The sequence below is a fragment of the Sapajus apella genome, unplaced genomic scaffold, assembly GCF_009761245.1.
Source record: "Sapajus apella isolate SASKATOON/1434 unplaced genomic scaffold, GSC_monkey_1.0 scaffold3, whole genome shotgun sequence".
In the NCBI taxonomy this organism is placed as follows: Eukaryota; Metazoa; Chordata; class Mammalia; order Primates; family Cebidae; genus Sapajus; species Sapajus apella.
The window spans coordinates 46,860,846-46,873,911 of NW_022436943.1; the positions used below are offsets into that span (position 1 = coordinate 46,860,846).

The window sequence follows — 13,066 nt, forward strand, 5'->3', positions numbered from 1 at the left end:
GAGTTTCCATTCTTTGGAAAACCAAACAGGGTTACTCTCCTTAATGAAACTGAGAAGAAAGTATCTACAGAAAACACTGAATTTAAAGGAATTATGACCTTGTTTGTTGAAACCATCAAGGACCCAAGATATATCAAAGAGCAACATCTCTGTATTGGCCTAGAGGTTCAGAGTGTTTTGAGGTCTGTTTAAGCACTAATAGGATTTTAGGCCAGCATCCAGTCAGAAGAGATGGTTCACAGACTCAGAGAGTTGGAAACAGATTAAAAAAAAAAGATGTCAACATAGAAAATGATGATAGAGTTTAGTTAAAAAAAATGCACACGTAAAATTACAGTTAAAAAAATTCACACATAAAATGGAGTGTTTGCATAGCAAGACATTATTGCACTTATAGCCTGGTAGAAAAACATAAACTCAGGTGTGTATTTTATAATAAACATTGTATTGAATGCTAAGAATGATATACAGTTGAACATCTCTTGAATGGTTTGCCGCCTTGTAAATCATACCACTTGTTTAGACAATTGAAATTCCAAGCTCTTTCTCTTCTCCCATATAAAAACAACAGATACAAGGAGCCTGTTAGTAGCAAGCTCCTCATGGGAAAGGGTATGTGAATCCACAAAGATGAGAACCGTGGCAATAGCAGAATACACACCTATTACCTTACTTCCCAAGCGCTAGTAGAACCTGCTCTAGTGTTCAGAGTTTTGTAGTGCAAACTCAGTTCCTCTGAAATAAGTCCTTCAAGCCACTTGAATGTAAACCTGATCATCATTACACAAAAATCACCTCACAACTGATACATTGGGGATAGCTTTCACCTAACGGCTTTTGTTCATCTGCCATTGGCCCTCCCATCCAATTGATTTGTCTGTTCAAAGTAACAGCATTGAGTAATCATGCAATCTAGTTTAAAATGCCATTGGATTTTTTTCTGGGTCTTGCTCTCTACTGTGAGCACTCTTGAGCTTCACATATTCTCCTTCTCCCAAACGCAGGGCCTTACTCTCAAGAGACTCTAGGCTCCCTGCCCATAAACCTTTGAGTTGGACCAAATCTTAACGTCCCTGTGGATTTGCTCATACTGCCCTGGGCGAACTCTTTCCTTATTTGGAAGTCTGAATTACTTCATATTTGACATCTATTTTGAAATTCTGTTTTACAGGGTTTAGGATGCGGGTAGGTAGGCACAGGAAAGAGAGTAGAGCATTCTCTCTCTTCCAGCAATTTCCATTGTTGTGCCCCTTCTGGCTTTTAGACCAGCAGTTCTGAGACAGGCATTATTTGCTTTTGTTTGATAGGTCAGGTTGTCTGGGATGGTTTGCTAATATTATTGTTCAAAGAGCAAGAATTGTCTTAACTCTACTTACTTATATGTGAGGCTCTGGCCATACTTAACAGATACCACGTGGCACTAACACATACACTGTGCCTGCTGTGCTGTTCCCATCATCCCCACACAAGCCACAACATTAAAGACATGCCACTTCCATTCCTTTCCCTCTCCCTCTCTACTTGCCATTTTCTTCCTTATTCTCCCCTTCCAATGAAAGAGAACCACAAAGGTTGATTTCTTTTTCATTTTCCTTAAAAAATTTCCTTGACTGTGTCATACACCAGCTCCAATAACACCGAAGGACAAGGGGAGAGCCCACCGGCACCATCTTGGTAAACATTTCAGAAGTCCGTAACCCTTCTGTTGGGGCAGGGGTCGTCTTGCACAGATGCACATGGTTGCCTGGGGTTGATCGTGCAGGTATGTGCACTGCTGACAGTCTAACTGGGACCACTGTCCCAGTTTTGTGCTGACAGTCCACAGCAGGCAATGTTTCTGGGACTGCAAACCTGAAGGCGATGAGGAGTTTCTACTTTCTTGATCAGCATGAAGGGACAGAGATCACAAGTTGATGGCGAGATGTGGAAGGTCACGAACCCCTAAATCTAAAAATGTCACTGAGAGTCAAAGTTTCCAGAACTCTCTCAGTGACGGCACACCCAGCTCCACCCCATGTCTTTAGGGAAGCTGCTGAAAAATTGGAGCGAACCTGACAATTACGGAAGAAGTAGCTTTTTATTCAACAGTCTAGGTCCCGCATTCCCAATGTGAGATTGATTCGGGGGAGGGGGATTGCAAAAAAAACAAAAACCAAAACAAAACCAAACCTTAGATATTACAGTGGTTCGTGACCCTCCAAAGCTCAGTCTTACCCAACAAAATCCTATTCTTTCATATTTAATTTTTCTTATTAGGGAAAATTTAAATTCAATGTAATTTTTTTCTCCTTTGGGGGATGATAATGAAAAAAAACCTGAGACATCCCGGTGTAAGCACAAACATTGCAAAGTGAGGAGTACAGAAGAGTAGGTCCCTTCTCTTCAGAAAGCTGATACGTGGGTAGTGTGCTATTGAGGGCGGGGATTAAGAGGTGTTCTATCACTAGCTTGTCTCTTTCCTCATTTCTTTTCATGCTTAGCCATATTCCCCCTTTCCAGGTCACTCCAAAGGTCACCTCTTAAAGACACACCATTCCTCAACTTGAATGTGGACCAGGTTCCTATTTCTGCTTCACTTATTTGCCAAGGGCATGCAAACTTTATTTGGAAAAAAAAAAGCATATACAACTGCAAATATATGTACACTGTTGTAGGAAAGCAACAATATTCTATAAAAAGTGAAAAAAACACCCCCCATCTGCTCCCAGGAATATTTTACAATGAACTCATTAGGTCCTGAGATTTCCTTTCTTCCACAGTTACCTGCTGATATTTGCCTCGCAAGATCCCCTTGGAATCTTCGTGTTTTAACTGCCCATCCCGGAAGCAAATTTAAGATGCACTTGTGGTACCTCTCCTCCCTATTTAGCTGGAACTCCAGCCTTGATTTTTAATCGCCCACCTTTGCAAAAAGCCCCAGCTCAGATGGACTCATTTTGATGTTGGCCCTAAAGAAAAGAAGCTCCTCAGCTCATCTCCCTGACAAGGGGAACAGCAGTTGGTAAGCTGTTTAACTGGCTGATTGTAAAACCTGTCTTTCAAGCCTCAGCGCTCCAGCCCCACTCAGTCCACAGTTATCCATGAAGATACCCAAGGAAGGAAGTTAAGCAGGAATAAGGAAGTCTTCACAGCTATTTTATTGGGTGACTAATTCTATCATCTTTTCTGCAGCAGGATGTCCTCTGGGACAGCTTTTTTTGTTTTGTTTTGTTTTGTTTTGTTTTAGAGACAGGCCGGAGTGCAGTGGCACGACCATAGCTCACTGCAAACCTCGAACTCCTGGGCTCAAGCGATTCTCCCCTGGAGACTGTTTTAAATTAGCCTTCTCTTGCTACAACATGACAGGAAAAAAGGAACGTGTACTTTGGGGTTGTTCTGGTAAACAGACAACTCCAAGGAGGGCCCTGTTTGCCTGAAAAGGAAGTCTGAAACCAGAGGACGGTTGCCTCCAATATCCCTTTCCATTTTAAATCACTTTTTATAGTGATGAAAACACTTACAAGAAAAACAGACACTGCCTACTGGATCACATGCGTTGTCAGAGAGGGCACTCTACGCTTTTAGAGGTAGACCATTGTGTGGTATCTCTGTAGGGTAAGGTTCTGTGCCCATGCAGGTTTACGATGGGTGGCGCTTCCTCCGCCTTCTCAAAACAAACACCAGATCAAACCCCAAAGCCCAAGGGTTTCTCCTGTGCAGTTTGCTTTCTTCTTCTTTTTTTCTCTAAACACACTTTCACATTGTAAACAAAGCATTCTATTTTGTATTTGAGTTTTGCCCTTTTCTTCCTAGGGAACTCTAAAGGAGTTTCCGTGAACATCAAGAGAATTCCATTTTCACCGCTGAAACAGAATTATTGCCCTTATAGCCTTGCTGGCAAATTGTTAGAAAAAAAGTTTATTTACAGTATTTCTGCTTTTCCATACCAATCCTAGTGAGCAGTTCACATTCTTAAATTCCCCGTCAGCAACTGCGTTTCTCCCCTCCAATGTCCTCTCCATGACTTATCTCTGAAGATTCGAGCCAGTGTTTAAAATGTACACTATTTACAAACGAAGTGTCCAAATGCCATATTCCCAGCTCTCCAGGCAGCAGGGGGATCCTTCTGAAGTGTTGTCATGTGCTGGGGTTCAGAACTTGAACAAGTTGATAAAGTCTTGGGGTGAAAGTGAAACGGAGCAGCTCTCTGGGTTATTGGCAGTGCAAGGATGGTCAGTGCCCTGGAAAGAAACACGTGGTTATGACATGGTTAGGTTCAAGTTCTCAGAGGCCGCTCATTGGCTTTTGGCACCATAAGGCATTTTCCAGCTTCAAAGCAATGATTCTCTGTCAATAATGCCACAGGCCTAAATGGTGCATGTTTTCTCTCGTATGTGGGAGCTTTAAAAGTAGATTTCATAAAGACAGAGAGTAGACTGGTGGTTACCAGAGCAGGGAAAGGGAAAAAGAAGGGGATGTAGGGAAGTAGATCAATGGGTACAAAGATGTGGTATGATAGACGGAGTAAGACCTGCTGTTAGATCAGCAAGTGAATACAGTTTACAGTGATCTATTGAACATTTCAGGCTGGGCGCAGTGGCTCACCCCTGTAATTCCAGCACTTTGGGAGGCTGAGGCAGGTGGATTACTTGAGACCAGGTGTTCAAGACCAGCCTCGTCAACATGGCAAAACCCTGTCTCTACTAAAAATACAAACATTAGCTGGGCATGGTGGCACATGCCTGTAATCCCAGCTACCTGGGGTGGCTGAGGCAGGAGAATTGCTTGAACTTGGGAGGTGCAGATTGTAGTGAGCTGAGATTCCACCACTGCACTCCAGCCTGGGTGACAGAGTGAGTGAGACTCCGTCTCAAAAAAAATAAAAATCTGTTGAGTATTTCAAAATAGCCAGAAGAGAAGAACTGGAATGGCTCTAGCATAAATAAGTGACAAATATTTAAGGTTATGAATGTGTCAAGTACATTGATTTAATCTTTGCAAATTACATGAATCCCATTATCACATGGAACCTGAAGCTACGTCCATCTATGATGCATCAGTGAAAACATTTTACAGGTCTGGAAAAACTAAGAGCTGTGTGTTTCCACGTGCAAGTGTGTACCTGTACACACAGAGAGAGGAGGATTTAAGGGTGGGTGGGTGGAACACAGAAATAAATAAACATAAGAAGGTGGGGAAAATGGAGGTCTACAAAAGTCCTCCATCTCCACCCTCCCAGGTGCTGAATCAGTTTGCCCTCACTTTCAGCTAGGGACTGTGATGGGGAAGAGGCAGACAGGTGCTGGCCTCATCATGCTGGCTGGCACTCTTGGCTCTTAGGGGCTGGGCTGGGGGTCTGTGGCGGCCACCTCTGAGACACATACCTTCCAGGAAAGGATGTGACAGTGTTTGCAAAGCTGAAGGGTATCTCCATACTGTTCTTTCCTTGGGTAACATCGGACAAGTTTAAAATACATCTTCTTCCAATCCAGCTGCCCTTTGTCTGACAGAATTAATCGTTTGCGGATCTAAAATGAATAAGAGGAATTGCAAGAGTTTGTCAAGAAGACAGCTTGTGGTTTTTCTGGTTCTGAAAAGGTTTACTCTCATCCTCTTTCCCCACTTTTGATTTCTCCGATAGCCAGGGGGGAAAACAGTCATTACAGAAAGAAGTACCTTCTTAGCGCTCCTCAGTTAAACAGTAGCTTTTAACCAAGCCTAAAACAAAACATAACAAAAAAACCAGGTGGCTGGTGACATGTTACTAGTGACTTTTACTAAGCTGTGGTTGGATGGTCCTTTAAAGTTTAGGTGATTTCAATAAACAAGTTCAATCTTTTCTTTGCTATAGCCTTGAGTGATCATTTCCAGGGAGCTGTAATAACTGCTTGGCACTAGGGCTCTATTTTCTATCTAAATATTAGTGGCTTCATGAACAGAACTTGTTGAACTCACACATCCATAAAAAGAAACTGGAAAAAGACCAACAGACTTGAGGCAGCATGATGAAGGGAAACAGGCTTGGAGCTTGTGTCTGAAGGCCCAGATTCAAGGTCAGGGCCAGTTTCCTCACCCAGAGAGCCGCTTCACTCATTCGGATGTGTCACTGAGCCATCTGTGGCTTTAGTCCTTTGATCTGTTTCAAGTGGGCACAACAATACCTATCCTTCCCTGGGCCATTAGAATAAAATGAAATAATATCTATAAAAGTACTTTAAGGCCGGGCACGGTGGCTCACACCTGTAATCCCAGCACTTTGGGAGGCTGAGGCAGGTGGATCACCTGAGGTCAGGAGTTTGAGACCAGCCTGGGCAACATAGAGAGATCCTATTTCTACAAAAATAATAATTAAAAAATTATCCAGGTGCGGTGGCATGAGCCTGTAGTCCCAGTTACTTGGGAGGCTAAGGTGGGAAGGTTGCTTGAGGCCGCAGTGAGCTATGATTGCGTCACTGCACTCCAGCCTGGGCCTTAGAGCAAGATGCTATCTCAAAAAACAGGGAAACCTGGAGTAGGGGGAACCCAGACCTTAGGCTCGAGCAGGGCGCCAAGGAAGCTGGGGTGGGAGATGGAGAAGGAGGGTGGGAGGAAAGCCTGCTGGGCCTCGCCGACCTGCCGCTCGGAGAAGTGGTACTGGCAGAGTTTCTTCCACAGCAGCCGGTCTTCGCTGAGCACGTGCAGGTCGGGGGCCGCCTGGCCCAGGCTGACCAGGTCCCGGCCGTCGCTCAGCCTCTGCATGATGTTCAGTTGTAGGCACAAAGGCAGGTCAGTGAAGGTGAGGCCTTTGAAGGCAGGCTGCAGAGAGAAGGGTGATAACAGGTGAGGGGGCCGCGGAGCAGCGATTCACCAGGCCACACCCTCCCAGCATGCAGCTGTCCCCCTGTCCTCCACCCTCGAGGCAGTTTATTGATAAGAGGTCGAAAGCAGTAGTAAATCTCCCCATCCTTAATGCAGACACAGGACCATGGCCATGACCCAGAAAGAACAGCGTGAGGTGGGCTGAGCTGAGAGGCGCCAGAGGGACCTCCTCACATTTCACGAAGCTTTCAACCTTGACTCTTAGAGACTCTCCAGTAGGGCATGTTGGTTCCTCATGCTTTACTCAGTTCACACAATTACAAGATTCACTGCCCTCCTGAAGGCCTCACTGCCCTGGATGGAGTAGCCCAGCCTGCCACCCCAAGTCCCATCCCCCTGGCACCCTCCAGACCTCAGGTCCCTCCAGGTAGATTTACTCACTGGCACCCAAACACGCCTGGCACAGCCTGAACTCAGTGCCTCCACCTTCCCTGTCCTCTCTGCTCAGCCACACAGTCCTCCTGCTCAGGTCCAGTTCAAACCCACTTCCTCTGAAAGGCCTTTCTGTTTCTGTGACTCCTTTGCTCACTGCACCTTCCTAGGATTTTTGGGATCTTTTTCAGACACTTTTTGCAATATCCTTCTTTTTGTCATGAACATGAACTTTTTTTTCAAAAGAAACTTTAAAGGGAATGTTCTTGCTGGAACTTAAGCTCTGTGAAGGCAGGTATTTTAATCTTTTTTCACTACTGTGTCCTGGGTGTCTGTAAGAGTGGCCAGCACATAGAAGGCACTCAACAAATATCTGTGGAGTAAATGAAGACCAAATAATTAAATAGGTAGAAAACAACACCACAGAGACTCTGTGCTGCGGGGTGTGTGTGTGTGTGCGCGCGTGCGCGTGTCTGCGTACGTTGGGAATGCACGTCCAGAAGACTTTGGCCCAAGCGCCACCCTCCCTTGAGACATCTCTATTCCAACCTAGGGTTTGGTGGAACATTTTGAAAACTGGTGGTCTGTGGATAATATCTTGGCAATTGATCGTGAGCTTCTCCAAGAGCTTCTGGTACATCCCTGAACTTAATATATTTAAGCCTTTTTTGTTTTTAAATTTTGATGAGCTCATGATACCCTGCCCAGATGTACATCCTTGAAGGCAGGGTCTCACTTTGTGTCATTTTGTGTCCCTTGTAGACTAGCACAGCACAAACCACCTCTTCTGAGTGCCTCCTATGGCCTGGTGCTAAGGCTGCTGCAATGAGCTCTTTAGGCTGGTGAGAGACCCAGAAGCAGAAACAAATAACTGTAAAGTAACACAAAATAATACAATAAATGGTGTCATGGAGGGAAGCACAAAGCACTGTGGGAAGAATCTGGACCCGGGGATCCGCAAATCTATTTGCTGATGTGCCTCAAACAGCACAGGCTGCTGCCATCCAGATCAGTCAACAGACCACCTGAGACTGCAGTTCCTTGTCCCGACCCTGCTGGTTCTGGGTGAGCTCTTGATTTTGGACTACTCACATTTTTACATCAATGTTCTGTGACCTTTGGGAGGTCACAGAAAAAATAATACAGGATGAAGAAGCCCGTACCTAGCTCAAGGGAAAATATCCTGAGAGTGGGTATCAATTTCCCTCCTCACATTTTTACAGGAGCCAAACTCTGTCTGAAGCACATTGAAGCCCAAACATATGGGGGATTCCAGGAGACACTTGGTCTGGGCAATTCTGTCCCCAGCAAGGCAGGGTAGGCCCGAGGTGGGGAGGGAGCAGTGGCAAGGGGGCTTGAGGTGGCTGAGCTGAGGAGAAGAATGGGAGGTGCAGGGGAGGGACAAGATGGACAGGCAGCTCGTCTGCATCCCAGCTCCCCTGGGAAGTTTCCCCATGTCCAAAATGAATGGCTTAGGAGACTCTGAAGATCCCTCCCAGCTCCAACAATCTCAGATGTAGAAGGACTTCAGCCTCCTATTTCATTCAAAGTATCTATGACTTGACAATGACTACCCCTTCGTTTTACCCCAAGCTGCTGGGTAGAATTCTCCATTGTTTGCGAGCTTCGGGTCTTTGCCAACTGCAGAAGGCCCTAGACCTATTTATCGTTTATCATCTGCTGCTGATCATATGAGCTAATAAAACTGCCATGAGATTTTCTTTTCGTTTCCAGCACTTCAAAGCCTCTACTTTTTTGGTTAAAACTCCCAGGCCAATTATTACATTAACTCCTATTAAAGGCAAGTCCACTTGGCAGAGTTCACTCTGTCAAATTTTCAAACCTGAACTTTTCCAAAATCCTTGCCCAGAACCCAGGCTGAGCCCTTCCTCCTGATAAGTGGTTAACTGCTTACGTGCCTCTTCCTTTCGAATCTAAACACATACAAGAAAAATTAGTCACTCTCGCTCCCATAGTCAAGCATGTGGCTGACATCCACTCGGGTCTATGTCACCCCTCACATACTTGAACAGTGCCCCCTCCACCGGATCCTGTCATTGCACCTGATGTTTTTTCCCCGTAAGACCCATTCTCTTAATTTTTTCCTTCCTTCTTTATTATATTAATTATTTTGCCAATAAGAATTGGCTTCATAGAATTAGATATGAAAATTTTGCAGGAAAACAAGATTTTATGCTGGGAGGAGACTGATAGCACTTTGGCAAAACAGAAAGCATTTACTCTGAAAGTCGACTTCATATTTACATGTAATAACATACTTGTCTTTGGGTCAAACTGTTAAAAAAAAAAGTAAGTTGTAAAATACAGTCCAGCCTGAAGTAATTAAGTCCTTTCTCTCTCTCAATTTCACTTTCCACTGGAGGGTTGAGCATCTGTGTTGAGGCTGGGTGCAGTGGCTCACGCCTGTAATCCTAGCACTTTGGGAGGCTGAAGTGGGAGGATTGCTTGAGCCCAAAAGTTCGAGACCAGCCTGGGAAAGATGGTGAAACCCTGTCCCTGCTAAAAATACAAAAATTAGCTGGGTGTGGTGGCAAGTGCCTATAGTCCTAGCTACTCAGGAGGCTGAGGTGGGAGAATCACCTGAGCCTGGGCAATGGGAATAAGACCCTGTCTCAAAAAACAAAACGAAACAAAAAAACCAAAAAAGAAAAGCCCTTTAAAGCTCCGTTGTTTCCAGTACAGTGCAATATAAGGAAGCTCAGAGCCAAGGAGGGTTGGGACAGAGGACAGTGGGAGGCAGGTACAGTGATTGAAAGCATAGCCTCTGTAGACAGACCTGGAGTCAGTCCTTGTACCACACTCTACCAAGTGTGAGGCCTCAGCCAAATTATTCTTAACCACTTGGTCTAATTGTTCTCATTTAGAACGTGAAAAAAATCTTATCTTACGTCTTGTTGGTTGGGCGGATGAGATAATGCATAGAAGCACTCAGTACAGTGCCCACTAAACACTAGCCACTGTCATGACTCCTATTTACAATTCTTCACTAGGTGAGTTAATTAATACATGTAAAGGACTTAGAAGAGCGTCTGCACAGAGCCAGCCCTTAGTAATAACAGCCGACACACTTACAAGACTTACCGTGCATTAGGCACTGCGCCATCTGCTTTCTATATATTAACTGATTACATCTCACACCACGGCTATGCATAGACACTGTTGCAACTATTTTCCAAATGAGGAAAGTGAGGCATAGAGAGACTGAATAACTTGCCTCAAATCCTGCAGTTGGGGCCGGGCATGGTGGCACATGCCTGTCATTCCAGCAATTTGGGAGGCCGAGGCAGGCGGATCACTTGAGGTCAGGAGTTTGAGACCAGCCAGGCCAACATGGTGAAACCCTGTCTCTATCAAAAAATACAAAAATTATCCAGGCGTGGTGGTGCATGCCTGTAATCCGAGCTATTGGGGAGTCTGAGGTGGAAGAATTGCCTGAACGCAGGAGGTGGAGGGTGCAGTGAGCTGAGATTGCACCACTGCACTCCGGGTGACAGAGACCCTGCCTCAAAAAAAGAAATCCTGCAGTTGGTAAATTATTATCATCATTCATAATACTGGGCCATATTTTCCAATTGTGTTCCTTTGACCATTGAACGAGTACTCAGGCAGGGAATGGGAGGAGATTCCCTTTCAACCATTCATTCATTCAACTCAGATTTGCTGACTGTCTCCTACTCTGTGCCAGGAACAGGAAATAGATGGGTAATGGACTTTCTTTGTGGAGCTTATAAGCCAGTGGACAGAGACAGAAAAGTGCACACACAAGACAATTTCAGATCATAACTGCTCGGAAGAAGGTGACATGATAGTGACGAATGGTGATGTCCATAGATTGGAGGGTTAAGAAAGGCAGCAAGCTTCAAAGCCCCGAGGCAGGGCCAAGCTTGGAGTATGCAGAGAATAGCTGGGTTTGGCTGCAGCTGCTTGTGCAGAAGAGTAGTGAGTGAACTTCAGTGTTTGATCTCTTCTTCATAGAATCTCATTGGATTCAAGAGGGTCTTTTAAAAAGCTGGATCATTGGATAAATAGCTGGAAGAAAGCTGGATTGAAAAAGTTTGGAAACCACTGATGTTGAGCAAGCTTTGCCATTTTAGGAATAATGGAGTCCAGGGTTCCGGCCTCAGCTCTGGTCCTAACTGCTGTGCATAGCTAAGAACGTCACTGGGCATCTCTGGTCTCCCCTGCACTTCCACTCCAAGAGGGGTGACAGCAGCTACAATAGCTGCCTCTGAAAGGTGTTTGTGGATGAGCTAAGGGGGGCTCTGAGGATGTAAGCCTATGGCAGTGCAGGGTATACGAGCAGATGTGGCCAAGAGGGGTCCTTGGAGGTGGACAGAGGGAACAGAGGCAAACTCCAGGCAAGTGTGGCCATCTAGAGGTTTTTTTTTTCCTTGAGATAGAGTTTTGCTCTGTCATCCAGGCTCAGTATGCAGTGGCATGATCTCGGCTCACTGCGACCTCCACCTCCCGGGTTCAAGTGATTCTCCTGCCTCAGCCTCCCAAGTAGCTGGGACTACAGTTGTGTGCTATCACATCTAGCTAATTTTTGCATTTTTATTAAAGACAGGGTTTCACCATGTTGACCGGGCTGGTCTCAAACTCCTGACCTCAGATGATCCACCTGCCTTGGCCTCCCAAATTGCTGGGATTACAGATATAAGCCACCACACCTGGCCAAGTGTGACCATCTAAATGGGTGTTCTGAAGTTGCTAAAGGGAAGATGCCTTGGGAAATCTGGACCTGCTTGTTGATATCACTGGCTGGGCAATTGTCTCCTGGCCTTAGAATAATCCCAGTCAGTCAGTCCAGGTCATAGACAATGACAGAAATCAGGTAGAAAGTGTATGTGGATTTCTGTGAGAGAAGTGGGGAACCTGGGTCTCACATTCACATGGTCAGACTATGTGCCTACACTTGAGCCGTGGGAATGGGGTACATTATTAGAATGAATTGGGTTAATTTTTATAATAAATATGCACATTCTTTTTTTTTTTTTTTTTTGAGAAGGAGCCTCGCTCTATTGCCCAGGCCGGAGTGCAGTGGCGTGATCTAGGCTCACTACAACCTCTGTCTCCCGGGTTCAAGTGATTCTCCTGCCTCAGCCTTCCAAGTAGCTGGGACTACAGGTGCGCGCCGCCATGCCTGGCTAATTTCTGTAACTTTAGTAGAGACGGGTTTCATCATGTTGATCAGCTGACCTCGATCTTCTGACCTTGTGATCCACCTGCCTTGGCCTACCAGAGTGCTGGAATTACAGGCGTGAGCCACCGTGCCTGGTCCACATTCTCTTAAAAAAAAAATCAAATACCTGAGACAGTTTCTGAAAGATGACTTGCATCTGTGCTCCGCCCTGTGCGTGTGTGTCTGTAGGTGCAGCGTGTAGGTGTTGTAGCCTAAGCGACTCTAAGGAAGTCACATAACTCTGAGGCTTCAACTTACTCTGTTTCGCAGCTTCAAAAGGGAAGGTACAGAGAGGTCGTTACCAGTAAGGTCATGGACATGCATTTTAAAACTTCATCTAGTAAAAGAGTTATTTAAAAGAAGTCAAAGGATTTCTTCCTGCTACCTTCTCCTGATAGGGGGCAACCTCAAACTGTATCAGCGTGGGTCCCGGAAACCACTTTAGCCAGCTGTGGTCAGTGATGAGATAAGTGAGCAAAGTGCTTCATGAGCCGCCGGAGTGTGTTTGTCCATTAGTGAGCCCTAAGAGATGACACCAGCGTCTTCCTCCCATTGCTATTATTATTATTTTCTGTGCCTGGGTCCTCCTGCTCGCTAACAGGAGGACAAGAGCTGAGGGCCAAGTTATGTTGTGAAAGCCAAATGAAACGACTG

The 13,066-nt window shown here is 45.4% G+C and overlaps 1 protein-coding gene across 1 annotated transcript in view; it reads right to left on the reverse strand.

Moving 5' to 3' along the window:
* Positions 1-287: 287 nt before the first annotated feature.
* FBXO32 (F-box protein 32) overlaps positions 288-13,066 on the reverse strand; it is a 41,303-nt gene continuing 28,524 nt past the window's right edge. The window contains exons 7-9 of the mRNA XM_032253029.1: positions 6,592-6,774; positions 5,364-5,507; positions 288-4,220 (exon numbers count right to left, since the gene is read on the reverse strand). Coding sequence (XP_032108920.1) covers positions 4,131-4,220; positions 5,364-5,507; positions 6,592-6,774 — 417 coding nt within the window. The 3' untranslated portion in view covers positions 288-4,130. The remainder of the gene's footprint in view (positions 4,221-5,363; positions 5,508-6,591; positions 6,775-13,066) is intronic.